Here is a 27356-nt window from a genome sequence, read left to right on the forward strand (position 1 = left end):
TCACAATGTATATCACATTAGTTGTAATATTTATAGTGTTTGGAAAAGTGATTATAAATAGATTATGGTGTGGTTGTTGGATACAGTCTTTTTATTTCTTCACGATTTTATCTCAAAGGTATGCAGCATTTTCAGACTTTGCGCCTAAGAACAGTTTCACATGGGAAGTCACCAGATAGTCACGTTCAGAATCCCCGTTTGGTTGTTCTGAGCTTGCTCATTATTTTAGAAAGGCAAGAGTTGGTCTCAAAAGGGCCTGGTGCTCATGCTGTTGTGATCCCTCCGTTGACCCTGACCCTACACATTTTTGTCCTTCGGAGCCCCTAAACTTATTAAACCACAGGAGTCTGTAAAGTCTTGGAAGTGGTTGAACCATGTAGTAAGGGGGCACAGGAGCAGACAATGGCAGTTGGTGACTGAGCTTGTCCCTGGGGTGGCTGGAGCAGAGGGGGGCTCACGGAGAGGTCTGCACGGTCTCTGGGGACTGCCTGGTGCAGTTACCCTGGGTGTACGTTGTGCTCCTGTCCCACACTTCCTGGTTGGGAACTCTGACAGTGGAGACATCGTAAAGGACCGTGCTAGACAAGAGGGATCCTCCCTGTCTCGCTCAGGCTGTCTTCTGAGGAAGGTGCACAGGGCTCCTAGCCTGGGGTCCCACAGCTCTTGAAGCAGAAAGCACACTGCACCTTCCTCGGGAAAAGACTGAAACCCACCTATTGTGAAAGGGCCCCTGCTTGGGCCGAATCTGCACTGCTGCTGGCGGCTGTGGAAAGTGAAAGTTGGTAGAAATTCCAGTGAAAACATGAGCTGGAAAATGTTTCAGCTCCGCTTTCTACACCCAAGTTTTCTGATAGGGAAAAAGCAAGCGACCCCTAGGAAAAAGAAGCTACAGTAAGATTCCACACCCCGGGCTCCCAGGAAAACAATTTGGGACGATTTCTTAGCATATCCTGGATTTTCCCTTCTCTTGCCCCAGACTCTGTGTCATGGGTGGTGGCAATGATGTGGGTGTGTAGTGTCCAGCACCTTCAAGACCAAGGCCAGGGGTCCACAGAGCTTGGATGGCTCAGGCCCTGGCAGTGCTGTCTAGCCCAGCCTCAACCACAGTGGCCAGTTCCCCCCTCCTGGGCAGTCCAATCCAATGTGGAGTGGAGTTTCCTGGGAAGCTGGGCATGTGAGGAACTTTTGAATTTACCAATGGCATAAAAATATATATTTTTATGACAACGGGCAAGTTTCAATTGGTTGACAGAAATGGCGAGATGTGACGTCAAGGGACACTGGTTAGAATGCCAAGGCCAGAAGGGGGGGGGGAGGGGAGGGGGGAGACAGGCACAGAGAGAGTGGGATGGGGCCGCGAGGCCATGTTTCTCTCAGGCCCTGGCCATCAATGGGCCATCGCTAGCGTTCAGGAAGAGCTGGGTCTGCGTGGCTCTGAGCCAGAGCATGCCCAGGAGAGGGAAGGGGTCTGAGTGTAGCAACCCTGTGTCGCGGGTGTCCCCCAGGGCCAGAGACCCAGGCCGGCTCCTCTGCGGTTTGGAAACAGCTTGGACACCCCTGCAAAGCTGGCGGGGAAAGACACTGCAGGCTCCTTGACATTCTAACCAGCGTCCAGGCCATGGAGCCCAGCCGTTCCCCTTCTCCTAAAGGAGCCCAGGAAAAGAACAGTGTGGCTTGGAGCCAGCAGTGTCACCGTCGGGCTGAGAGCAAAACTGCGGCCTTGAACTTCTCCCCGCAGCTTCTGCGCCCTGAGTCAGGGAGGCAGGAAGTTGTTTCCACAGGGAAGGAAGAGGGCGAGTTCCGAACTGGGCAGCGGCTCCGGGCACTGTGCCCCCGCCCATTCCAAGCTTCCCCAGGCACCGTGAGCGCCCCCAACTTTGCCAGGCACCTCGCGCACCCCTTTACATCTCGGGCATAGTGCGCTGTTCCCCCACTCCCGCTCGCCAGATCCCGTGCGCCGGATCGGTCCACCCAACCCCAAAGGGTACTGCGCTCCTTGCTCCGGGGGCCGGTGGTGTCCGAGAAGACGCTGCGGGCGCCCGTGCGCGCGACCCGCCCTAGGGAAAGCCACTGCCACTGTCGGCCCCGCGTGCTGTCCTAGTGCCTGGTCTAGAGCTCCGCGATGTACGGTGGCCCCACGGAAATAAGTCGGGAGACCTCGCCACTGTCCGCAGCGCGCACAGGGCTGCGGTGAAGCCCCGACTGTCGGTCCGCGGAGGGTCCCCGAGCCAGGCTCGAGCGTGCGCGCGCGTCCCGCTGCCCGCAATCATGGCAGCCGGCGCTTTGGAGCGCAGCCGCCGAGCGCGCCTGGGCAGCCGCTTCGGTGCCAGGGCGGTGGGGGCGGGTCGGGCCGGGCCGGGAGCTTGCGCCTGCCTGCCCCACTCGGTCGCGCGGGCCCCAGGTCGCGAAGCGGAAGGCCAGCGGGTCCCCGCGGCGCTGTGCCCCTGCTCCGCGAGGGCGGGCGGGCGGGCGGGGCCGGGGGCGGGGGCGCGCAGCGCCCGGGGCGGCGTGCCCGCGGGGGCGCGCACGCGGGGCTGCGGGGCGAGGCGCGGGGCGGCGAATCCTCTGCTCTCGTCTCCCGCCCAGACCCGAGCGCGCTGGTCCGGGGTTGGGGGGGAGCCCGGGAGGGGCGGCGCCCTGTCCTCACCCGCAGCGGGCACTGCGGGGGCCGCAGGCGCGTCGTCGGTATTCCGGACGCGTCCGCAGCCCTGACCTCCCCGCGGAGCAGGGGTGCCCTGGTGTGCGGGCACGGCCGCCACCCCCGGGCGATCTCCTCGGGCTGAGGTGCCCGCAGGCGCATGCTTCCTCCGTCCCCTCCTCCCCGGGTCCCCCGTACCCCCTCCCCCGCCCCGATCCGGCGGCGAAGGGGTGGGCAGGGAAACGCGCTCTCTGGGACAGGTGCCAACTCCGAGACAAAAGACATAAAATAGGCGGCAACGGGGGAAGCGCGGCCGGCGCGCTCGGGCGGGGACGGCGGCACCGCGGGGGCCACATCCTCGGTGCGGACCCGGGAAAGTTTGGGAAGTCGCCGCGGCCGCTTCGCAGCGGCGGGGGACGCACGGCCAGGGCCGCCCTCCGCGCCGCGCTCGCCCTCTCCGCGCCGCTGCTGAATAATTCATGGCGCGGCCGCCGGCCATTAGCATGCACCGGGCGCGCGGCGCGTCTGTGCCAAGCCGCCGCCGCATTCGGCGTCCGGGCAGCGCCAGACGAGCGGCCGCGCGGCGACCGGGCCCGCGCTGTCCCCGCGCCGGCCCCGCGGCGCCCATTGTGCCGGGGCGGGCAGCACGGGCTGGTCCTTCCCGAGTCCGCCGCGGCCCGCGCCTGCCCGACGGCCAGGCTCTGCGAGTCCGGGTCCGCTGCACCCGCCGGGCCGCCCCGGGATGCACGTGAACTTGGGGAAAGTCGCAGGGCGCGCCGGCCGGGCCCTCCGCGGCAGGGCGTGGGCGCACCCGGGCCGGCGCGCTTTCGTTTTCGTCTAGGACAAAGGTCCCCGGCGGCGGCGCCGGTCGCGGACGCGGTGACCCGGTCGTGCGGGCAACTCTTCGCGCAGCCGCTCGCTGAATACAGGGACGCCGGAGGGAAGGAGCGGCGCGGGGCCTGGCTGTGCGTTTGCCGCCGGGCTGTCCCACCCTCAGGAGTTGCGGGAATCGCACCGCTCTGTCGGAGCTTTCGGCGCGGGAACCAGGCAAGCGTTGCGAACCCGGGACTCTCGGCCCGTGACCGAGGGCCTCTGCGGCCGTGGGCACGTTAGCCCTGCGCTGGCTACGGCCAGGCGCGGTCATCCGGCAAGGGCAGGACTGTCGACCTGTGCGCCGCGGGCACGATCGGTTCACGGCGACTCCGGAGGATGGTAAGTGCATTTCTCACTTTCACTACTTAGTGAGTATTTAAATATTAATGAAGGGATTTCTCAGAGGGCTCCTTCCGCGGGGCAGGCCTCTTACAGTCCAGGGACTCCCGAAGGAGGTTGCTCCCCAGCCTGAAGCGAAGCCAGCTTGCAAGAACTCCGCCGTCGTCCTCAGCATGGAACTTGGAATTCGTGAAGTACAGCTTCTCATCTCAGGTGTGCAGGTTACTAGGCAGAGAGAATACTAGTGAATACATAAAATAAGCCCCAACAGGCGACTTGAACAATAGAAAGAAAAACTTCTGTTTGTGGGATAGATGTGTCGGAAAGGTTACTTGGAAGCCACAGCCCTGTCTTGCAAAATGAACTTTCCTTACTTCCTCAACCCTCTGCTGCTGCTGCTGCTGCTTTTTTCTGCTGCTTGAACATTTTGGGGAGCTTGGAGGGAGAACCCTCTGACTCCCATCCCAGTTGTTCACTCTGGACCAAGAGGCCCGGTGTGCAGGCTGTCTTTTATGGTGGCGTGAAATAAAAAACAACTCAACTTTTTGTAATAAATGTCCATTTATAGGTGGGTCACACAGAGACTGGGCCGCTGGCCCTGGGGAGATGGTGGGGAGCAGGAGAGAGGTGAAGGAATGCTTGTTAGCTGTGATTATGGGGTTTAGAGGTAGCACTGAGATTATTTTTTTCAGAGTTGGGTTCCAGTAGTCGAGGCGATCACCACAGGCCAGCCATAGCTTTGTTTGGTAACTCATCCGTTCCAGCTACTGGGGATTTTAAAACGTGTGTGGGTACGTGCATGCTCGGCTCCGCGTTAGAGGAAACCCATCGCTCAGGATTAAGCCTGCTTTCAACATGGTCCTGCCACAGGTGCAGTGTCCCCTCCCTTCCCACCTTGTGGATGTGGTTTGGATGGTGGGTCTGGCTGCTTTCACCACAAAGTCGCCCAGCGGGGGCCTGTTTCCACAACGCCCCAGAGTCCTGGGCTGGCACTCGAGGCCCTGTTTCCGGGAACGTGGACAAGACCTGTGTAGTCCAGGCTTTATGCCTCGCTCCCTCTGGGCTCCCTGGTTATCCTCCATCTGGGGAAGGCCAAGGAGAACACCACTTCAGCAAGGTCTGGCAGCCAGACCAGAGTCTGAAAGTTTGCTCTGGTGCTCAAAGGGCTGGCATTGGCCGTGGTCTCTGCTGGCCTGCTTTCCCTGCACCCCCTGCTCTGATTTTTATTTATGACTTTATCGGAGGCAGCTAGCAGACATGAACCCCAGAGTGGGACATTCGGGGTTGATCTCGGAAGCAGGCGGCACAGGGCTGAAGGCGTGCCACTCCAGCCAGGAGCTGCCCTGGGCATGGTGCCCTCAGCCATGAGGTTGGTCATTGTAAGAAGCTCAGGTTCCATCGTGGCCTCGCCTGCAGAGTGCTGGAGATGTTTTCCTCGGTCCATGCTCGGTGGGCAGGAGTTGTGTGGTATTCTGCAGAGACTGATGGGTAAACCCCGGATGAAAACAGACCCCAAACCAGGGGCACCGTCTCTCCTGCACACTAGGCCGACAGGCCCGACTGACCGAAGGCAAGGAGGAAAGATCAGAGCCTCAGAAGAGCTGGGCCCAGGGCCTCATAGTCTGTTGCTCTTTGTCAAAGCTTCAGGGTCCCCTTGGCTGCCACAGGGTGTACCCTGGTCCACAGACAGTGGTCAGGTTGAGGTTCTTCAGTGCTTAGTTGGGCCAGCCAGGGCATCTTTCCATTTTGGAATATCCCCTCTCAGCAAAATTGACTTTTGAGGACTCCACACGGGCACAGAAGAGGAGGCCTGAAAACGAAACCAGCTCCTTCCGGGTTTTCCCCCTGCAGGATGTAATCTAAGGAACGGGGGAGCAGGGCCCGAGGAGTGGACGCGGCGTGGGCTGGTGGGAAGGACGCGTGTTCTGTTTTTGCATGAAACCAGGGTCCAACTGGGAGGGCCGCTGGCCTGTTTTAGGGCCCTACCATGCCATAGACCCTCCTGGGCAAGGGGTCTCCAGGGTCTTGGCAGAGGCTGGCTGGGCTTAGCGCCTGGCATTGTGTGGCCATGAGACTCACTTGTCCCCTCCACTGGGCTTGGGGCAGCAGGGGCTCTGCAGCAGTGTTGCTTTTCCTCTGTGTGGTTTACACCTGGCCGGACAGCCGCGTGGAAGATGTGTCTCTCTTGCTTTAGCCCCGGCAGGGCCCAGGGGGCAGTCCCAGCCCAGTGCAGATGAAGCCCTACTAGAAGGCAGGAGGGCAGGCAGGGAGGACTTTACCTACCTGATGAGCATCCTGTGGGGCAGGTCCATCCCGAGAAGTCCAGGGAAGCCTGGCTCGTACCCCTGTGGCAGTGTGGGGGAAGGGAGGGGTCTACCAGACCAGGCCAGGTGCATCTTGGGAACTTTGGTGCCTAGTAGTATGTTGTGGTGTCTGGTTTTGAGGTGTATTTCTTGTGTGGGGAGAGGGGGAAATACTCTGACAGAAGTCCCAGTCCGTCCAAGTGTCCAAGCTCTTGGCAGGGGCAGGGTCCAAGCCCCTCAGGCTTCCATCTAGCCCTGCCCCGCTCACCGTGTGACCTGGGGCAAGTTATATAGCCTCCCTGAGCCTGTGCCCTGAGTGCTAAAGCAGGAATCATGACGATAATGACGACGTCGGAGGCTTCAGACAACATTGTTTCCATAAATACAGTTCATGGCACATTGTGTGGAAGAATTAAATGGCTTCTACTTTGGTCATTGTTATAAATGACAGTCACCCTGATTGTTAATGTATTTTATTTATTATTATCATTTACTTTGTGTATTACACTATAATAATTATATTATGTTCTGAGTACAGAGTTCCCAGTTTTTGTTTCCCTGGGAAGGGCACCAACAAGTTCCCTGCCCTGCCTACGGGTGGTAGCCAACGTGGACCTGCACGGTATTTGCCAGGTAGACTGGCAGGACCTTGTAAAGCCATCTCTTCCCTTGTCCCAGGGACTTGGGGTGGACATGATGGTCTGAATGCATCCTGTACCTCACATTAGGTGCAGGAGATGAGTCCAGGGTCCCCTTGGGGACCAAGGATGTGCTGAGGGAGGAGGCACCCCTTCCCAGAACAGGATGGGAACCTCACCCAGAATAGCACTTCAGGGACCGGCCCTGTGTCTGACCTTTGTTCCCCACAGAGGTCCAGAGTGGCCAGACCAGCAGTCAGCAGCCTTGCTGGAAATGCAGGTGGCGATTTGGTGGGAGTTTCACCGTCCTGAAGAGCTAATTGCTCCTTGGCCAGGTAGAGGAGGAAGCCTGCCAAATGGCTCATGAAGACCCAGAAAGATTGTCCTTTCTCAAAATATTTTGTTGGAGCAAGAAGGAGCCCTAAACAGCACTGGCAATACTTTCCGATGTTACCGAGCCGAGGACGGAGAAAAGCAACAATTGTCACCCAGCAGAGACAATGGCTCTTTTATATGGAATCTTTATTTTGGGGCTGACCAGTATTCTGTCGGCTCGGACAGCTGTTGGAGCTGCAGTGTCTGGGTATCGCAGGCCTGGCCGGGTCATCAGGGGCAGAGATTTATAGAAGAAAAAAGAAAGTCTCCTGACCCGTGGCTCTTGGGCAGTTTCACTAGGCACATCCGGCTGGCTTTCTTTGTTGAGTGGAGTTTAAACTTTCGCAAGTTTATTTTTTCTCTTCTGTGATTTCTTCTTAACGGCAGCAGGGGCACTTGGCCAGCTCTGGAAAGGTGGCCAGGTTTCAGGCTGTGGGCTGGATGCAACCTCCCTCCGGTCAGGCCTGGGTCGTCGGCCTTTGTCTTGTGGCTGGGTTGCAGCCTGGAAGTGGGCAAATGGGGACAGGAGGCAGAAGGGTAGGTCTCCAGAGGGTGCGGAGGGCCGTCCAGAGAGGAGTGGGGACACAGCTCTGGGTTCCAGCCTCTCCTGCCTCTCCCGAACCCCGCTCTCAGATGAACCTGGGAGTGACCTGCAGGCGGTGGGGTGTCTGAATGGGCCCTCCAACACCCTCCCTGGCTGCAGAGGATGTTTTCGTGACTCCCGACAAACCTGGCCCGGAGTGAGCACCTGATGAGTATTTTCTGATTTCATAGAATGAGCAGAATCCCGGCCCGAGGCCTGTGCCAACCATGCTGCGGGCACAGAGCTGGAGTGCCTGGCTGCTGGGTCTCAGGGAAGCAGGTCGGGAGCCCAGGCTCACCTGGAGACCGAGGGAGGAGCTGAGCCTGGGGACAGGACCCCGGAAGCACCAGGGCCACAGCCCTCGGGTCTGCCCCATCGCTCGGGCCCTCTGCCTCGGGACCTTGGACCCTGCTGACTGGTGATGCCTGCCACTGTAGGTGGTCCTCACAATGGATGCCCCCACGTGGCCAGAGCCGGAGGACAGACAGGGGAGTGGTCCCATCGCTGCCACTCTTCCTCCTCGCCCACGGCTTTGTTGGTATATGATGACATTTGTCTTCGAAATGAGGTCTTAGTTTTTAAAACTGCTGTCGTATCTTTTGTTATTTTTAATGTTGGACCCTCTTAGCCGAGCCCACTGCTCTCTCTGCATTAAGCTGTTCAGAAGAACGCGCCGTGGGAGCCCTCTCTGTCGTGGGGGTGTCCAGTCAGGCTTTGAGGCCACAGGAGAAGTGGTGAAATCAAAAGCATGGAAAAAAATGAAAGCCCCTGTCACACAGGTCTCTGTTCACTTGGTGAGGGCGCTTCAGCATAGAACCCAGCACTATCTTATTGTCCAATTTTGGGGTGGCAGACTTCTGGTGGAGTCTGGTTCCAGAGTCTCAGCTGCCCCTGAGGCTCAGATACTCGCGTGCACCGGTGTCTGGGACTCACTGTCCAGTGGCTGGGAGGGTTTCTGAGTAGAGATGTGACCTGCAGAGGCCACAGTTAGTAATTGTGGTTGTAAAACGTGTGCCCAAGTGTGTTCAAAGTAAAAATGCAAACTTTATGTGTGTGCGTGTGTGTGTGTATACACTCACGTATTTTGTTTTTGTTTTTAATTTGGATAGAATTTTCGCTCAAGGTCAGAGAGGAACTTTGACCCCTGTCTTGCTGGCTGAAGCCAGGCTGGGTTTTCCTGTGAGCCTTCCTCTGTGATGCGGGGGTTCAGATGGCAGGAAGAGCTTTGAGCTGAAATATTTACCTGCTGATTTGGGGGCTCTTCAACTTAGAATTGCCTTTCACGTGTTTTAAGAGAGATATTTACATTCAAATCAGGCTTTTATAATTACATTTTAAATTATAATAAAACGAGGGTGCGTGGCTGCGATTCCCGCACATTTCAACCATCAGGGAAGCTGGGTGAGCCCCCTGCGTTGCTACAATACCTGCCTGTCAGGGGCCACGGATGTCACCTGTGTGTCCTCCCCACCCACCCCAGAGGGCTTGCTGACAGGATTCTGGCCCAGCACCGTGCTGAGGGCTGCCAGACCCCAAGACACGCACACGGTCCCCTCCGAGCAGGGCCACTGCTCTCCTCTGTGCCTGTGTCCTGCACCCGCGATGGCCTGCAGGCCTGCTTGGTCTGCAGTGGGCTGGAGGCTGTCATCTCTGGGGCACAGCTGTGTCTCCTCTGGTCATGGTGACGCTCGGGGCACACTCCTCCTGTGGCTGGGACCCAGCTCCACCTGCTCTCCTTCTAAATGGCCACCAGGCCGTTGGTGGCCCCCCTGTGGTACAGGCTGGCAGGGCAGGCCCCATTCAACAGAGCAGGGGGCACCCTTCTCCTGGGGCCGGGCTCTTGGCAGCCGTGCCAAGCTGTTGGCATGGATTCCCGGCCTTCCTGGTTGAGTGCATGGCATCCGAGTCCTACCTGCTTTGTCTCTGGCGTCAGCTGGCGGGCAGTCACGTGGCTGTGTGCGTGAGACCAGGGCTGAGGACCACAGGGCTCCTCTGGGCTGCTTCCTTCTCTCTCCCTGCTCCACCCCACCGCCTTGGCTTTGGGTGCCTGTCTCTGAGCAGCACTGGACGCAGTCAGGCATCTGGGCAGCTCCTGTCCCACGAGGCTGGTGTGGGTTGACCCCTGTGTCCTGCTGCTCTTTACCTGGAGCCATTGTGTACAGAAAGTTCTTCACCGTGTCCAGGAGTAAGCTCAGAACCTGGGTGTGGGCCTCTGCCGGCAGCAGCCCAGGTGGCGGTCACTCCATGGAATAGAACTGGCCTTGCTGACCCCAGACCCCTGTGGACCTCTCCCCAGGCTCTCCCAGGTGGGCAGAGCTGGTGTGACATAAGGGGCCAAAGGGGAGACCGGGCTGATGGGACAGCCAGGTGGACTGTGCCTGGTGGACAGGGTGGCAGGGCCCCAGAGACTTGCGTAAAATGCCCACATTCACACCCTGTGATTGGTACGCAGGGCAGGGGCACAGAAGCCTGTTCCCCTGGTGGTGGGAAGCATCAATTCTGGTAGCACCGAAGAATTGTTGAAGGTCCGAGAGGGCAGGGACGTGGCGGGCTCCAGCCTGACATCCTCTTGTCCTGTATACTTGCTTGGATGCCTCGGGGCGTTGCGGGAGTGTCCGCGGGGTGCAGGCACGGTGCTCAGCACTGGGCTTCATACTATCGTCCTCACAGCCCAGACGTGGGAGCAGTTGTCCCCATCTGTGCGAGGAGGGTGGGGGAGTCTGCGGGAAGATTTGCCCGTGGTCAGTTGGCCAGGTGGACATCAGGCTGGATTCAAGCCCCTGGTTTGGACTCCTGGCCAGGATGGTGCCCGCAGCCCCAGGTCTTAGATGGTCCACTACACAGCCTGGGCAGGAGCTCCTGGGGTGGTGGCCCTGGCCTCCCTTCGAGGGAAGCACAGGGTGCTGGCCACTGCCTGTTCCTGCCGGTTGTGGGAACAATGTGGCCTCTATCCCTAGCAAGCCAGGCCGCCTGGACTCAGGGCCTTTGGCGCGGCACGGCCCAGCCAGGCAGGCACTCAACATGGCGTCCAGGCCATGCTGCCTGTCCACGGGCAGGCGGGCGCCGGGGCCGGGCCTGGGCCGGGCTGCTCCCGGCGCACTCCTCGGGCCGGCTGCTGAGTGGCCAGACGCTGTGGCATCCTCCTCCCTCCCCCGCTCGGCTAGCCCCCTCCTTTTTTGGTGGTGGGTTTGGGGGCCCGGCCCACCCGCCTCTGCCACGTCTGCCACCCTCCCGCACCCACGAGCATCTTTCGAAAATTCCCGGTGGGCGGGGCCGAGCCGCAGCGGCCGCCTCTGGCCCCCCCCTCCCGGGCAGCCAGTGCCAGATGAGAGCAGGAGACAAAAGTAGCATTTTCTTCGTCCTCCTGGGCTGGCAGCAGGGCCTCCCCCAGCGCCTCTTGCTCCTGGCAGTCCTGCCCCTGGGTGCCGGAGTGGCCGAGGCCCAGACCAGGACCGAGGGACCGACGGATGGTGGGCGGCCAGAGCCCAGCAGGCCCGAGGGCCTGTCGGACAGGGCTGGCACCTGGGGACAGCCTGCTGGCCGGCAGGACCCACCTTCCTCCCCTGCCCAGGTGACTGGCTGGGGCAGGGGACATCCTACTTGTTTCCTGGCTTCTGGGAAAGCACCTCCATCCTCCTGCACCTCGGTAAGTCACCTTCTCCCTTCTGCTGCTGGAGACAAGCCGAGGGCCTGCCATCTTGTGTTCCCATGCCCGTTCTGTCTCCTCCCCTCTAATTGGCTCATCCCAAACCCCAAATTCTATTCCACCCCCCATCTTGAGTGAAGCAGGCCCTGCCAAAAGCTGCGGGGAAGAGGCAGAAGCCAAGCCCATTTATTTTTAAGATCCAAAGCTACAGGCTTCAGAATTCATAATAAAAACGAATGTTTGTTATTTCACAGTGGCCGCTGTTCGGTCAGAACATGAACGAATGCCGCAGGAGGCACGGGTGGGCTGCCGACCCTTTCTTGCCTGGTTGTGTCGCTTTGTTGTGGGGGTCTCATCATTATTGTTATTTTTACGTTTGGCGGTGCCAGGAGTAGTAAAAGGAAAAACACCAGACCCATCCCCAGACTCCTCCCAGCAACCTCCGCGCGGGCAGGGCCAGGCTGGCACCCGGGAGGGGGGACTCTGCATCCAGAAACAGAGCCCCTTTCATTTTGTCCCGCATCTCTCATGCTACCATTTCCACAGTTTAGGGATCTAGTTCTTTCTGCCTTCCGTTTTATTTTATTTTTTTGAAGAAAGAAAGAAGAGAGAGCTTTTTTTGGCTCTCAGCTCAGTGTGGGGAAAAATCTTTGAGGTTGTTTTGAGCTTTGCTTTTTAAGTACTTATTTAAGTTTGGGGTTTGCACCTCACAGTGCTGTGCCTGGCTCGCGACTGCCCTGCCTCGCTAGCTTGGCGAGGGTGCACGTGGGCACCATCCACTAGACAGACCTTCAGAGAGCCCCCCGGAGGTCCCGAGGCCTGCCCAGCCTGTCCTGGTGTCCCACCTGCAGAGCTGTGCCAGGCCATCCAGAGCCAGAAATGTTGCCTGCGGGGTCAGGAGTCCCTTCGAGACCTTTGTGTGCCCTCCGCTGTCCGTGGGCTGTGTAGGTGGCTGCTTGAGCTTGGTCCCTAGCCCTTCAGGATTGCTGAGCCTCTGCTTGGAGAGGTGGGCTCCTCAGGGCCACTCTGCCCACCTCCAAGCCTCTGGCAGACTGACCAAAGCATCCTTGACCCGGCCTGGTTTCCCACATTTGAGGGTAGCTGGGATCTTGATTTATGAGAAATGGAAAATCAGACCCAGAAAGTTCTAAATTGCACAAAGAGGAAAATTCCCATGTAAATACATCTTTGTTTTCCTAGTCTGGAGGCAAGTGAACCCCGTGTGTCCTAGCCTGGGTCTGAGCAGCCGGCCATAGCACACACCACCAAATAGGAGAGCAGACTCCGCTCACACGAGGGGCATCTGCAGCTGCTTTTGTTCTTAGATTAGACAGCAGTGGATACTGAGGTTTGGGGCTGCAGAGACAGGCATATACAGCAGAGATGATTAAAACATTTTCATGATTGTGACAGCCACATTCTGCTGCGGCAAGCTGGAGGAGCCATTCCACCCAAATATTTAGCAAGCATCGAATAAAACACTGGTGGCAAAATAGAAGTCATAGGAAGAAAACAGTGTAATGTATTTTAAAGGCAAAGGCGTTGAGAAGATAGAGAGGCCGTAGGGGGAGGGTGGTGGGCGCTGTTCAGGGACGGACACTTTTTACTAGCCGCCCACTCGTCTTTCTTTTGTTTTTTAGTTTTCATGGGTGTTTTTTTCTTTTTCTTTTTCTTTTTTTGGTGCAATTAATGTCGATACAAAGACCTTTAATCCTAAACTCTGGAACGATAGGTGGTAAAATGCACTGAGCTTTAATTTACCTTTTTAGATAAGGTAGAGGCAAGCAGCAAAAAAAATTAATTAACTTGCGTAAATGAGCATTTTCATTCTAAATCAGCATTTTCCACTGATCGTTTTCATCTAGTGCTTTTCACGTGTGTGGATCACAGGTTCCTGATGCCCCTTCGCCCTCTGAGGTGGACATATGTGAACAGCTGTCAGTAAGTGTCTCTCTTGGGTAGCACCCGACACTCCCCCAAGTCACCTACATACTGTGGATGCTGTTGAAAAAAAAAAAAAAATTGGACAGAATCTCAGCACTCTGCATAGCACCCTGTGCTCCTCAGCGGGTTGTTTTTTTTTTTTTTTTTTTTTTTTTTTTTGATGAAAGTACCACGCAAAGCACTTTTCCCTTCGTTGCTTCTATATAAATTCCACTATAGACTGAAATTATACATTCTCGCAGCACAGATGGGCTGGTCTGTCATTACGACTGCCTGGTACTTGTTGGAACACACAGCATATTTCAATTGTGGAGTCGACAATTTCGAAGAACTGAGGTCAAAATAAACAAGTTGCATTTGTGTGCGGAAACAGATACTCGGTGAGCTCACCCCCTGGAAACCTCAGCAGAGCATTGCCATCCCTTCATTCGTTACATCATAATTTAATTTTTGATCTTTGTCTTTTAAGTCTCCAAATGCCCTATGTCAGGGGACCTTAGATGTTTTCATTAGTTACCAATTTTTTATTTTGTCTTGCTGCATGAACGGTGTAGCATGCTCAACTTAGACTTCTGGGGTGTGGGACCTTTGCTTTTAATGGCTTCATCTGTAGGAAAGAGGTGCAGGTGCTGGCTGTTCTGCATTGACTTACGTGTGATAATTTCAAGCCTTTATGAAAAATCTGATGATAAATATTTTGGATGGCCTAAAGGTACATTTAAATCCAAACTTTAAAACAAATTCAGCAGGTAGTCTGCATAGAGGAGCTGTAAACTTAAAAAAAAAAATTATCTCACCAAGATAACAAGGTGCAGAATTTATGGGTCTGTATCAACACACTCGAGGGCCGAGCAGTTTTATAGCCACAATAATTTGCAAATGATGGTAACTGTTTATTCTGTGAAATTTGCACGTCATGATGTCATCAGTTCAGGCTTCGTTGTTTTTCCTTTTCCCACATTTAAAACATCTGCCTGCCATTTCCAGTTCCCGCGTGGAGAACCCGCTGGTCTTGCGTTGGTGGCGGCCGGGAGGTGCCTGTTGGAGCTCCAGCCTGTGTCCGCGGGGTCGCGGAAGCACCTCGTGTGTTTCCCTTAAGGACTGGACCCGCTGGTGGGCCCGCTGGTGGACCCGCTGGTGGACCCGCTGGTGGACCTGCTGGTGGACCCGCTGGTGGACCCGCTGGGGAGTGGCAGCCCTGAAAAGCCGGAGAGTTTACCGAGCCACTGGGGAGCCGTTTCCCAGCAGCTCCAGGGTCTGGCTCGGAACCACTTGGCCTCCTGTCGTCCCTCAGCCTGTGGACGGCCACTGGGAATTGGAAGATATGGGTGGGGTGCTCGGAAAGATGAGGTGCTGTCCCAGCACCAGAGCGGGCGTGCTGGTAGTGGTGGTAACAGGGTGGACGTGTCTTCGGCTTGAGCCGTCTTTGCTTCCTGGCAAGTCATTTCACCTCTCTGTGCCTTGGTTTGCTTGTCTGTGAAATGGGGACAGTAAGTGCCGATTTACCGAGTGCCCAGAAAACACCCAGAAAACAGAAGATGTTCGGGAGGGCATCTGTAATGCCCTTCGTCCTGCTGTGTGCTGCACCCCAGGACGTGCCTGCCCAGGGCATCCCCTCTCCCTCCCACCTGCGGAGGTGGCGACCCTCAGGCTCTGTGGTTTCCAAGGCGGCCAGCTGACAGGCTGGGATCCGAGGCCCTGGCGCGCTCTGCCGTGGCATTCGCTGATGCCACGTGGGCTCGGGGAGCGTGGATGTGCTGGGCCTTCGCGGGGTGTGTGCACAGATGTGTGTGCAGGTAAGGGGCACACATGTACAGGTGTCCCCCACTCCCCTGTGGGCCGACACCCAGGCCCACCCATATGCTGCTGGCCGGTGGGCAGGTGTCTTTGTCCTGTCCCAGGAGGTGGCAGGGCTGTGTCCCTGGGGGACTGGACCGGTTGTTTCCCCAGCCCAGAGCCGGCCCCGGGCAGTGGGTGGGTGGCATCCAGGTGCAGTGCTGCTCAGAGGCGCTGCAGTCAGGAAGGCCCTGGCCGGGCTGCTGCTGCCCGCTGCGGCCTGTCCTGCGCAGCCATTTGCAGGCTGCGGGTGGGCGTGGGCCTTGGGCAGAGGAGAGGAAATGGCGGCGGTGGCGAGCTGGACTCCTCCTCCTCCCTCCCCCCTCAGTGGCCGCAGGGCCATGTGTGCCACGTGTGGACGCACGTGCCCCTTCGTGCTGGGCCATGGCTGCTGCAGTGGTGTCCACCCACCCTCCAGCAAGCGGCCTTGAGACCGTCATGGCTGTAGGTCTCAGTTCTCCGTCCCTGGAAATGGGGTCACAGCATTGGCCTTGATGCCTGGGAGGCCCAGGTTGGTTCCTTTCACCTCCAGTGGCTGTGTTGGGAGAGCCAGGGGCCTGGGCTCCCCAGGGGCTCCTTCCCGGCCCAGCCTCAGTTTCTCCGTCTGGGAAGGGGGGCTGTGTCCTACCCACGGGTGTCTGGTGGGATTCTGCGCGAAGGCGCCTGGGTGGAGGGGTGTGGTTGCAGAGGACCCTGGGTGAGGGTCGCTGGCCCTGGGGCGCATGACTCTCTGGGCTTTGAGTTGGAGGTAGGTGGGACGTGGGATGCAGACCCCCAGAAGGGATCTGGTGGTGGCAGGGGTGCCAGGGAGGCAGCCAGTGTGCGCGGGAACCTCTGGCCCAGTTTCCTGGGCGCTCAGCCCTCTGCCTCCAGATTCCTGGGGTGGGTGTGCCCTCGCTTCCGGCCCAGACGTGGGTGGAGGGATCCTGGGATCCGCATTTCCACGCCTGGATCCGCTGTTGCTTCCGACTTCTTGGGACGTGAGTCCCATCTGGGTCTGGTGTTTGAGTCCTGGAGGAGCCGCCCACCCCACCCACCTGACTCGGGTGCGTGTGACCTGCAGTGGACGCCCTGCGGAGCCTTCCACACCCACGTGCGAGGCTCTGTGGTGCGGAGATGGTGTGGACGCACGAAGGGCAGGTCACGCCACGCCAGCACCTTGGAGACTCGGGAGCCGAGGGTTGGACCACAGGGTCGCAGGCCTCTGCACCTGGGGACATTCTGCCCCGAGTGCCCACTGTGTGCCAGCCTGCAGGCGGACACTCCCAGGGCCAAGCTGACCACTGCAGCCTCAGGCAGGCAGCGTGGTGGGAACGGCATGGCCACACGTCAGCATCCAGCAGCCGGGGGGCTGGCGAGACCCTCTGGGCAGGCCCAGCTGGAGGCACGGGCGGCAGAGAGCCCCTCGCCTGGCCCGGCAGAGAGAGCTGGGTCCACACTTGGCTTCCCCGAGGGGGTACCCGTGCTTGCTGGGTGTCGCAAGCAGGGCTCAGCTCCATGGGGCCTGAGAGGTGCCTTGCATCCGTTTTTTAAAAGCACTCGTTTTACAGTTGAGTCTGCCCACTCCTGAGCCATCTCCGCACCCTCAGAGCCCGCGTGTGCCCATGGTGTGCTCCGCTAGAGCGCAGAATGGAAGTTCCAGCGTAGCGGGGCTGGGCGCCCCATTCTCTGTGTGAGAACACGAGGCCCAGAGAGGCTGGGGAATTTCTCCAGTGGCACAGCAGGCGGGTGACAGAGGGCACCCTAACGAGACCTGCCTGTGGCTGTGCTGGGCAGCCTCGGCGGGAGCCCTGCCTCTTGTCTCTCGGATGCTGACCTTGGCCAGTTCTCACCAGATGCCCAGCAGCAGGGGGCCCTTTCCTCTAACCGGGGGTTTTTCTTCTCCAGAGAACAGAAGTTGTCCTGGGGACCCTGTGTCACACTCTCTGGGTGCTGGGGACCCCTCCTTGGCTGGGCTGCCACTCCTTCGGCCTCTGGAGCTTGCTGGCCTGGGCGGCAACACTCCAGGACACCCTGCTGCTGGCCTGGGCACTCTGGGCCTTCACAGCCTGAGGTGTTGGTGGGCTGTGGTCAGTGCAGGTGGCACAGGTGATGTGCGGGTTGCCATGACTCTCAGTGTTCCTGTGGCCCCGAGGTGGGACGCCAGGCGGGCTCATGTGACAGCAGGGCGAACAGGGCAGGGGCAAGGGACCCTCCCAAGAGGCCCCACCCTACCCATTGCACGGCCCAGGCCCAGCGCACCTGTCCCCGAGTCCGAGGCTTCCCTCGTGTGCCCAGCGCCGGGCTTGCTCCCTTCTCCAGGGCACTGACTCCCGGGTTGCCACCTGCGGCACACCGGGCCCAAGTGTGGTGGCGGGAGGGAGCTGGGCGGCTCCCTGAGGGACTGGATGGAGAGACCCCGTGGCGCGGGCTCTTGGCGGGGGGCAGGGGACCTGAGGCCCGATGCTGCACTGTACTCGCACACTGCACCCGACGGCTCCCAGGCACGGGGCCACCCTGAGAGATGGGTGCCGTGTCGTCAGCAAACACGAGCACCTCAGGAGGACGGGGCTGAGGCTGAGGAGACGCCGGGAGGGGCCAGCCAAGCGAGGCTCCAGACCTGGACCACCTGAGGACTCCGGGAGGCCTCTTGGAGGGGGTGGACTCGGCCCTGGGCTCTTTCCCAAAGCTGACCGCCAGGGCTGTGGCTGCAGGGCCCCAAGTCCAACCCTCAGGCCTGCCACGTCCCAGGGCCCCCCGCCAGGCGCCGCTCCTCGCCAGTCCTGTGTAGGATACATCTGCTGCAGCAGCCACGCCAGAGCCCCACCTCCTGTCCCCATCCCCATGGAAACCACGGGGGCGGGCTGCATTTGGCCCACTGACTGGTTTCCATTAGAGCGGCCTGCTTTCCTGGAGCCCTGCCCCTGAGGTTCAAGGCTGCCCCTGGGGGTTTCTTCCCACATCGATTGAGCACCAGTCAGTCCGTGCCAGGAAACCCAAGGTCTAGGTCCCCGCTGGCCACCCTCCCCGGGGAGTGTGTTGGGCTCCAGTCTCCCATGCAGGTCCTCCCAGTCCTGGAGTAGCCTAGGCCTAGTCCCTTCCCGCTGGTCTTGGTCAGACCAGCAGCTGCTGCAGTCCTGCTGTCTTGGACTGAGGCCTGGGTCCTGGGCGCTCATCCCAGCCGTAGAGTCACAGGGGACCTGGACAAGCCCCTTCCTTTTCCTGGGTCTTGGTCTACCCGTCATAAGGGTTTGAACGGTTTCTTGACTTCCTGAAATGCCAAAAAGGAAGGAAGGAAAGGACAGGAGCGGTACCCATACCAGCCCTCCTGGATTTTCGGGACGGGCGGGTGGTGGAATGTGACTGGCGCTGGTTGTCTGGGAGGCGGAACCCACGGATGCTCGCCACGGTGGGCCTGGCGAACTGTGCCCGCGGCATCGCTGGCATCTGTGTGGCACCGTGACAGGTCTGGGACTCCATGAGCGAGGCCTCGGTCGTGCTGGCCGTGGGACCCAGGGCTCTGGAGACCGGCTGGCCTGGGAGGTTGCCAGAGGTTGGAACATGGGCAGAGATTGCCATCCAGCATCCGGGATCCAGCCAGCCGTCCCGGGGAGCCGGGGAGCACTGGAAGCACTGCCGCGTGGCTGGCTCTAGAACCTAGCGGGGGTCGCCTGGGGCGCGTCCTCAGCGGCCGTGGCAGCCTATGTGCCGGTGGCAGGTCACCCTGCTCCAACTCTGGGGAGCACACTGGGGAGCACTGCAGAGATGGGTGTTGGCACGGTCCCTGGGCCTGGCCTTCAGATGGCTGATGTGTCCCCTCCCACAGGGCCTTAGCTCCCGCCTGCGGTGGCCTAACGTTGCAGGCCGCTGGTCTCTGCTGGGTCCTGGGAGCCGGCCCCACACCGCAACGCGTCAGCTCACGCACCAGGAGCAGACGCTGGGCAGCGGGCCCTCTCCACAGCAGAGGGGCCTGTGGCCTCTGTGGTTTGGGCAGGTCACTGCCTCCCGTGGCCTCCGTGGTCCCACCTGTGAAGCGTGAGTGACCCTGGCCTCTGGGGTCTGTGTGAGAGCCAGGTGGAGGAGGGTCAGGAAAGGACAGGTGGCAGGAGACACCTTGGAAGGGCACCGCCCAGGACTCGAGGTGAAGGAAGCAGGCCGCAGCCCCAGAGCGTCGCGGGTCCCTGGGGGACGACGTGCCCCAGCAGCCGAGTGCACTTGTCTTGTCCTTTGCCGCTGCCGAGGGACCTAGTCCACGCTGCCATACCTGCCTTCTGCTGAGGCCACCCGGGTTTGTTGACCTGTCCCAGTGGCCTGGGGAGCCACTGAGGGACTCTGGGGACGTTGCCACCCCAGCTTGAAGGCATGGCAGTTTTCTCTGGTGGGGTGGTGGCAGGATGCATCCTGGCGCCACCCACCTGCCACACCCCCACCACAGTGGAAGTGGCGGAGGGAGGGAGCTGGCATGAGCCGCAGGCAGCAGCCTGGCCAGGCTGGATCCGGACACCAGGAGACAGGGGCGGCGCAGGAGATGAGGGACGGCACCCCAGGGCAGCGGGAGGACGAGACAGGAGCTCAAGTGCCCAGATGATGACCAGGCGTGGTGTGATTTTTGGCAGGTGGGCCCGCTGTATGGCACCCTCCACCTTTTGGTCCCCTGCATCCTGGAACCCCATGCGGGGAAGGCTGGGAGACCAGCGGGTGCTGCCCAGCACCCTAGCTCTGCTTCATCTCCTGGGGACGAGCCCTGAGTGGGCTGGGCAGAAGACGCAGTGGAGAGGACAGCGCTCCTGTGTGCGGCTCTGAGGTCTGTTACCTGAGTGTCACCAGCCCCGCCCTGCGGATGGGGGAGCTGAGGGCTGGAGGCTGCGCAGGTCTCGGAGGCGGACTCTGAGCAGGCAGGCCGCCATCTGAGCCCTAGCCTTTTCCTCTGCCCACAACTGCGTGAGGAGTCTCCAGAGGGCAGGGTCTGGGGGGCAGCCCCTAGAGCCAGTGTAGGGCAGAGCGCTGGCGGCAGGTGCCACAGGGCAGGTCCCTGCCCGCCTCCCATCTCCCACCTGGATGAGGGCCCCATCCTGCTCCTGGCTGAAGGCCAGTCTCCGCAGTGGGCCCTCGAGGCCCCAGCCCTGTCCCTCCATAGCTCCTTGCCTGCTCTCCCAAGCATGCAGCTCCCCCAAGCCTCCCACCCACCCAAGTGCCCTGGGCGTATAGCTCTGAGCGGGATGGCCAGTTCCCCTGTGTGTCTGCCCTGGGAGCCTTGGGCAGGATAGCCAGCACCACCTCAGAGCCCCGGGGCCTGGCGCTGCCCTGTCTGGGAACACTCAGCTGTGTTTTATGAGTGGATGAAATGGGAAAACAGGCCATGGTGCCGCCATTGTATCCCCTCCCCCAGGGCCAACCTGGGCTCGGGAGGCCACGGACAGGCCAAGCAGTCGTGCGGGGGGGGGACGTCCTGTGGCCGGGAGGACCCAGAGTGGTGTCTCTGGGGCCTTGGCCTGCAAGCGTTGGAGTGCTGAGGCTCACTGTGTAGCGGGATGCTGTGGAAGGTGGTGCCTTCTCCTCATGCTGCTAGTGGGGAGCAGCGCATGGTCTGCAGCTTGGGCCAAATGCATCCCATACACGGGTTGCCACGCAGGCCTGCCGCCTGGCGCAGCCCACGGTCCTCTTCCTGGGGGAAGACCTCTCGCTGTCCTCCCTGCGCTATCAGAGGTTGGTTCCTGCTAGCCCAGCCCCTCCCGTGGGACCACAGCCCCTGGTCCCTCGCCTTCTGTCAGTCACCTTCCAGGGTCTGTGTTCCATGAGGATCTGTCACCAGCTGCTAAGGTCCAGGTGACTTCTTCAGGCTGTGTGAGAAGTCAGTGGGCTCATGACTGGCCTGTCCCCGTCTTGCCCTGAGCCCTCCCCTCTGGCCATAGCGGGTCTCTGGAGAGTTCTCGGGCCCAGGCGCGGAGCAGCTGCTTCAGGCCTGACCATGTTCTTGGGCTTCGCCTTGAGACCCCATTGTGGGACTCCCCGAGGAGCAGGGAGAGGTTTGTGCATGCAGCTGGAGAGGTGTCCGCCCAGCACTGCCACGTCCAGTGTGAAGACCTAGAAGCAACCGCCCGCTCTCCCGGCAGAGGTGACGAGGTGACAAGTGGTGCTCATGCAGCTGTCCAGCATGGCACACCGGGCTACCAGATGGGAACACTTCCAAAGGCGGGTGGAGGCACGTGCGTCCTCAGGCACAGGTCCCTCCTAGGTGTGACAGTGTGCTGTGCGCCAGGCTGGGCAGGGGAGGCCCAGCGATTGCCTGTTTCCTTGTGTCCTCGGTTCCCGGAGTCTTGCTTAGTGAGCACCCGTTCTCCTGCGGTGGGGGGAATGGCGGAGGGAAACAGACCCAGTATCACCCCCTGTCCTCCCATGGAGAGCCGTGGACGGAATGCGCAGGAGGACGGAATGTGGGGCTGGGTGGGGAGCTCACCCTCGGCCTTCTGCCTGTGAACTAGGCCCAGGGGCCCCACAAGGCTGGCTTCAGGAGCACAGCAGCCATGCAGCTGGGGACAGGACCCACCTCACTGGTCTCCTTCCTGCCGCTCGAACGTTGCGTCAGGTCTGCATGTGACATCCTGGTTTCCTTGCTGCCGTAGAACCAGGCCGTTGTTTTGCCATTACAGATGGCACGTCCTCCGTGACGCGCTGAGTGGAGCCTTCTGGGCGGGTGGGCGTCTGACGGTGGCTTGCTGCTGCAGACAGCCCTGGCCGTTCCAGGTGGCCGCCCTGAGGGAGAACCTACCGTGTGCACGGGCAGTCGTTGGATCCCGCCGGCCTGGTGTCCCGCCTCTGAGTCAGAGCTTCGCTGCAGATGTCAGTGACCCCTCTGAATTCACAGAACCGGAGCTCAGAGAGGCGGGTTCCCAGGCCACACAGCCTGGAGGGTGCTGCTCGGCCTGCTTGGCTACAGATTCTGCCTCCTCTCCGGGACCCGCTCAGGCTGACCGGGGTCTCCACGCGCCTTGCCTTGACACCTTGGACCGCCAAGGTCCCTCCTGGAGTTGTTTTGGCCCCAGTCAAGTGCTGAGCTGGGGACGTGGTCCTGGTTTGTGTGTCTGCCAGACACAGGAGTCCGGGAGGATGTGGCCAGCCCATTCCTGACCTGAGACTTGCTCCCTGCAAGGCCCTGGGCATCTGACAGTGTCACCAAAGCCGGTCCTTGCCCTTTCTGTGGCATTTGCCCACATGAATCAAGGGTGCTCGTGGGACTTACCTTGCAGGGAGAAGGCTCCTCCTGCATGTGACCCCTGAGCGAGCAAGCTTGGCACTGGGACACAGGTGTACAAGGCAAGACTGAGTTCTCGCGGTCTTTGCACCATGGTCTGGGCTCATGGCTCGGCCAGTATGGAGATCCTCGTGGGCTCCAACCTCCGGCCCCAGGGCCTGGCCTCAGCAGTGTCCACCCAGCTCCTGCCTGCGGGCCTTGAGCCTGTGTCCCCTGAGCCTGTGTCCCCAAGCTGGCCTTGCAGCTCTCTCCAGACTCCTCCAGTCATGAGCCCAGGCTAGTGTCCCTCATCTATATGAAAGGCGGGGGAGGAATTTCTGCAGGCACAAGCCTGTGGTGACTTCTCATGTGTCCCCAAAGTGCCGCTGACCACTGAGTCCCACCGTGCCTGGGCATGGAGCATGCTTCATTTCTGACCCTGTGTGTAAACCCAAGGAGGGGACGTGTCCCATTGTGCAGATGAAGAGACTGAAGTCCAGAGAGGGGAAGGGGCTGGTCCAGTTGAGATGGGAGTGTAAGGGCCCCATTGGGCCACTCTGCGGATGGACCCAAGGATGCTGTGGGCAGGGCCGAGGACTAGGCCGGTTGGCGCTGGATGGGCCTCTAGGACTCCTACATAGCCCGGGGCTGGGTCAGCCAGACGCGGTGCCAGCCTGGACGGGCCACAGACCGTGAAGATGGCCTGGTTGGCTCCGTCACAGAGGCGACCGCAGCACAGGTGCGGCTCGGAGGAGCGGCTCAGAATCCGCGGGAGGCGAGGAGCGCCTGCACCAGACATTCCCCTCGCACCAGCCCGGGCGCCCCTCCCCGCAGCCCTCTGGGTGGACACGTCTCGGGACTGCCAGGCGATCAGACTCACCAGGCTCCTTCCACCCTCAGAGATGTGCTATCTCGGTTCTGCGGACGAGGAGAGGCTGGGCTGGGGGCTTGCTCCAGGCACCACCCCTGAGGTCCTGGGTCCACGCATGTCCACGGGGAGCCCTCAGTGAGTCCCTCCAGCCTCGGGCTTCACGATTCCTACCAAACCAACTCAAGGAGTCTGGAGACATTGCCCCAAGGAGGGTGGCATGAGCTATTGGCTCAGGGACCGATGACCCCACCACACCAGCTCTGCTCCTCTCACAACTCTGGGCCATGCTCCAGAGGGGGCTGACCCCCAGCCAGCCGGCCAAGCCTTCTTACCAGGGTCCACAGACGTCTGCCCAGTTCAGAGGGTGGGAGAGAAGCAGCAGGTGCCATCCAGAGGCCTCAGCCCAAGGTGTGCAGGTGGGGAGGGAGCGTCATGGCCTTGGGCCTCGGTGTCTGCGGCCCGTCCTGGTCTGCCCCTCTCTGGCTTACAGTGATCACTCAAGTGACCATTGTGAAAGATCCAGAGTCCCATTTGCACATCTTAAGCCTCAAATATCAGATATTCCAGGAGTGAGGAGGGCGGGGGGCGCAGGGCTGTGCTGGTCCAGCACGCGTGCTGTGTGAGGGGGTCCCTGCCCCAGAGCTCCCAGGCCTGGGGGGACAGGCAGTGAAGACGTGAGCTGATTTTGAGGGACCCACAGCCTACTGCGAGAGCTAGGAAGGCCCCTGACACAGGAGGGCTCCCCGAGGAGGGGACCTCGAGGATGGAAGGAAGAGGGTTTGTGAGGCTGGGACTGCAGTGAGGTGGGAGGGGCGTCCCTGAGCAACGCCCCAGAGTGACCGCGCTCAGCCAGGAGCCGCCCCCAGTCCCAGGAGGGCATGCTGGTCCTGGACTGGGCTGCCGGGAGCCAGCGTGGGTTTGCTGTGGAGTATGGGTCAGGCAGGGCCAGGCCAAGTCCAGCGTGGCTTTCCACGGGGTCCTCTGTCTCCTTGTGGAACCTCTAATCTCTGGGTCTCTGGGTTCCCTGCACAGCCGGGGAAGGGGTGCCATCTGTACGTGACTGGGGGTAACGGGGCGGGACACCCAACTGACCCTGCCCCGGTCTTGTCCTGAGCCACCAGACCTGCTGAGCTGACACCCGGGTCTCCTTGTGTCTTGCAGAACGTGGCCTATCCCCGAGAACCACCCAGGAAGTCAGGAGCACCCAGGAAGAAGGACCGTTGAAGACCATCCAGCACCATGGCCCAGGTAGCTGCGTCCCTGACCCCGGCTGGCGGGGAGGGGCCTACTCTGGCTAGAAGCTGCCCGGAGCTGGGCGGCCTGGTGGGGAAGGGACTCCCGCACATCATTCCGCCTGGCCCCAGCCGGTGAGGAGACCTTCCCCTGGGGCAGGAGGGATGGAACAGTGCCAAGGGTTCCCTGGCCTGCCGTGTGGCCGTCCTATGGCCAGCGATGTCCCCATCCTGCCTCCTTGAAGCAGATGGAACTGGCCGGGGACCTGGTGCCCTGGGGAGGACAGGGGGTGCCGTGTTGTTGATGCCGAGGCTCTTCTGAGCTCGCTCAGGTGACCACCACCTGCAGCCTGGCCACGCAGCAGGCACGCCACCCCCGCCCACCTCCCTGGTCCTGAGCCTTAGTTTACCCCTCTGTGGGTTAGGCAGCGTGCCTCCTGGGAGCACTGGGGTTGCTGCTGAAGCTCGCAGCATCTGTGGCCTCTGTGCAGGAGCCCAGCCGGCCTTGTCGTCTCCAAGAGCAGGCAGGACCTGGTGACCCACAGAAAGCCACACCGACACCTGGCCTGGCCTCCCTCTCAGATGGACCTCAGCAGGTCTTGGTACCCCAGCAGCCCCACCTCTGTGGCAGTGTGGCCTTGGGTCAAGAGGGCTGTCCATGCGGCCTGGCCAGCAAGGACCCAGGATGGTGGCCAGATAGGAAGAGGCTACCACTTGGAGGCCTCAGGGCCCATGCAGCTCCCCACGATGGCCCTGGGTCCTCTGCACATCACCTGGACAGGGCAGGGCGAGCCGCCTGCTAGAGGCCTGTGTTGACCGCGTGGCTGGACCTCCAGGCTCCACGTGCAGGTCCGTCCTCAGCATCCCAGACCCAGGCTTGGCCCCGTGCAGCTCTTGCCAGCCCTAGGGACTCGTGGGAGTGGCCGGCCTGCAGGAGGAACTAAGCCACAGCACCAGGGCCAGACCCCTGGTCCCATCTCCCTCCCGCTTCACTGCTCTGGGGTCTGGGGGGAGTCACAGCCCTTTCCTGGAATTCAGTTTCTCGTTTGTGAAAAGGACATTTGGACCTCCTGTCTCCCTCCAAAGCATCAGTAGGGAACAGGGAGCCAGAGTGGCTGGGCCAACGCCCGGCCCTGCTCTCAGCTAGCCAGGCCTCGCCCTGCACTTGTGGTGATGAAACCTCACCTCACCAGTCACACGGGAAGAAGGGAGTGGAGGTGTTGCTCGCCGAGCAGCTTAGAACAGCACGGGCAGTGTAGGAAGATGGCAGATGACGGAGGACGCTGGGACAAAGGGAAACTGAAGGACAGCCTGGAACCTCTCATTTGGTAGAGTTCAGCTCTGAGCTTCCTAGCAGCCAAAGCAAAAAGGGAGACCTTCCTTGCTGTAAATGACATCTGGGGAGGACTGACATTCAGGGGTGGTGTTCGGAGGGAGGGCCAGTGCCAAGCCCCTCAGGTCCCACAGGTCCAGCACCACCAGGGAGAGAAGGGCAGGGGTTTGCCTGTGCCCAGTGGGTCTGCTCGGCTGCCTGCCCCCAGCAGTGTCACAGTTGGTCCCCCACCCTAGGGCAGTGCGTCCTCCCAGCTCAGCCTGACTGAACTGCATCTCTTGGGTCCCCAGATTCACCTCCTTGCGGCCATCCCCTGCTGCGGACTGGTGCATCCTGGGGAGGGTGGACCCAGGAAGCCACGTTTGAGCCCGTGATTGGATAGTCACTAGACAAGATGGCTCCTGGGCTGTGCCAGGCCTCACGGGGACTAGGGCAGGGAGGACAGCCAACAGGGCACGAAGGAGGGAGGTCCCCGCACACACCCAGGGCCCAGGCCTGACCGCACACCTCTCTCCTCCAGGTCTCGCCCCCCCACCCCCTCCCCGGCGGCTCCAGGCGAAGCCCGCGGCTGGAGGCCCCCGCTCAGGTCAGTGCAGCCCTTGGAGTGCTGATGTGAATCAGGGTCCCCACACGCCACCGCCTGAAGCTGGGCACGCCCGTGACGCGCTTGTACGCAGCTTCACGGCCACTGGGACACCTGAGGCGTGGGCTCCTCACGTACAACAGGGTCTCGTGGCTGAGGGACCAGGGTCTCGGGATGTCAAGGGCTCGCCCAAGTCTCACTCAGGAAACTGGACTGGCACCATCTTCCAAGCCCTGGCCACCGTGAGGGCTCTGTGATGGCCAGGGCAGCCCAGGGGGGACCAGTGACCGCAGGGCAGGTGGCCCTTCGGCAGTGCTGCTCAGGACTCCATGGGCTAAGGTCCCCGCCTGCCTCTCTGGCATGTCTGCCTTGGGGCTGTGACGGGGGACCTACCACACTTGGGGTCGGCCATACCAGGCTGCCCCTGGCTGTGCCCACACCAGCCCCTCCCTGGGCACAAACCGTAGGGCCGCTTGGGGAATTGGTGGCCATGGGGATCAGGCTGAGACGGGCATCCTCACCCCACGGGGGACGTCCTTCCACTGCACCTCTGAGGCTGCAGAGAGGAGCCAGGCTGCCCGCACGAGCTGGAGCAGTAGCGTCTGGGCCCAGGACCCCGGTGCCATCGGGCCTCTGTGTTCACGAGCCAGGCTTGCCCACCAGGCTCTGGAAGCTGCCCCAGGCCTTTGTGTGTGCATGCAGGGCCAGGCCACCAGCTGGCGCCCAATGGCACAGGATGCAGGGGAGAGGGAGGATGGGGCCGGCCTCTCCTCATCCCCGCAGAGCTTGCCAGTGCTGGTCCAGGGCACTCCTGTTGCCTCCACCCCCGCCCGTCGTTCCGGAGGCCAAGCCTCGGGGGTGGGAACAGCCAGCTTCTTGCCTGCAGCCTTGGGGACTCTGGGGTACCTGCTTGGACTGGAGGAGCCCTGGAAGGTTTGGGGGACAGTGACTC

General features: G+C 60.8%; 1 protein-coding gene across 1 annotated transcript in view; it reads left to right on the forward strand.

Moving 5' to 3' along the window:
* The first annotated feature begins 2268 nt into the window (after nucleotides 1–2268).
* Nucleotides 2269–27356, forward strand: part of LOC124982986 (collagen alpha-2(I) chain) — a 35090-nt gene continuing 10002 nt past the window's right edge. The window contains exons 1-4 of the mRNA XM_047549825.1: nucleotides 2269–2334; nucleotides 2402–3850; nucleotides 24418–24504; nucleotides 26342–26407. Of these exons, the coding sequence (XP_047405781.1) occupies nucleotides 2269–2334; nucleotides 2402–3751 (1416 nt within the window). The 3' untranslated portion in view covers nucleotides 3752–3850; nucleotides 24418–24504; nucleotides 26342–26407. The remainder of the gene's footprint in view (nucleotides 2335–2401; nucleotides 3851–24417; nucleotides 24505–26341; nucleotides 26408–27356) is intronic.

Source organism: Sciurus carolinensis, chromosome 4 (assembly GCF_902686445.1).
Source record: "Sciurus carolinensis chromosome 4, mSciCar1.2, whole genome shotgun sequence".
Classification (NCBI taxonomy): domain Eukaryota; kingdom Metazoa; phylum Chordata; class Mammalia; order Rodentia; family Sciuridae; genus Sciurus; species Sciurus carolinensis.